Below are 637 nucleotides of genomic sequence, written 5' to 3'. Positions count from 1 at the left end.
TGGGAGGTCAGAGCCCTGTCTCCCTCCCAGCCACATCACCAGCCAGCTCCTGAAACTCTGCCTTCAGTGACCCCTCCCACAGCCTTTGTTCAGTTTCCTGGGCAAAGGTGTCACCTGGCCTCTAACCCCCTCCTGGGTTCTCATGTTACATGCTCAGGTATTCTCCGTCGGTCAGTCTCCCATCCCCCAATGCAGACTATCCCAGCCACACTCCCCTGTCAGCATTCACAGACCACAGTAAGAACAGACCCAGTTCGTCACACCCTGCCATTCCCCCCACCTCACGACACACACGTCCCAGCGCGTGGGGGCGTCTCTGACCTTGGTGGCGCTGGCGATGTCGGCAGCCTCAGCGATGTCGGCCTGGGCGATGGTGCAGGTGTCCTCGCCAGGGTCCCCCTCCAGGAACCTGCGGGGGGTGAGAGCTGGGAATGGACGGCACTGGTGGGGGAGGGGGAGCCGGCTGGGATCGGGGGCATGTGTGTGGAGTTAAGGGTGTGTGTGTGTGTCACCTATCCCATGGGGGGGGAGGGGCTAACCAGCGGGTAGCCCCGGCTCAAGTGGCAGCACTGGGCGGGGGCCCGAAGGTAGGGGATGATGGGGGCACTGCGGCAGCTGCCCCAGCTCCGGGGGGGGG

The 637-nt window shown here is 64.4% G+C and overlaps 1 protein-coding gene across 1 annotated transcript in view; it reads right to left on the bottom strand.

Annotated features, from left to right (window-relative positions):
- Positions 1–409, bottom strand: part of LOC112124455 (WD repeat-containing protein 46) — a gene marked incomplete at both ends in the record, with an annotated part of 2,351 nt that extends 1,942 nt beyond the window's left edge. The window contains one exon of the mRNA XM_026662249.1: positions 322–409. Coding sequence (XP_026518034.1) covers positions 322–409 — 88 coding nt within the window. The remainder of the gene's footprint in view (positions 1–321) is intronic.
- Between the last annotated feature and the right edge of the window lie 228 nt (positions 410–637).

This window comes from Terrapene carolina, unplaced genomic scaffold (assembly GCF_002925995.2).
Source record: "Terrapene carolina triunguis isolate 2854851 unplaced genomic scaffold, T_m_triunguis-2.0 Scaffold24968, whole genome shotgun sequence".
NCBI classification, from domain to species: domain Eukaryota; kingdom Metazoa; phylum Chordata; order Testudines; family Emydidae; genus Terrapene; species Terrapene triunguis.
This window is presented reverse-complemented; position numbering and strand designations above follow the sequence as displayed.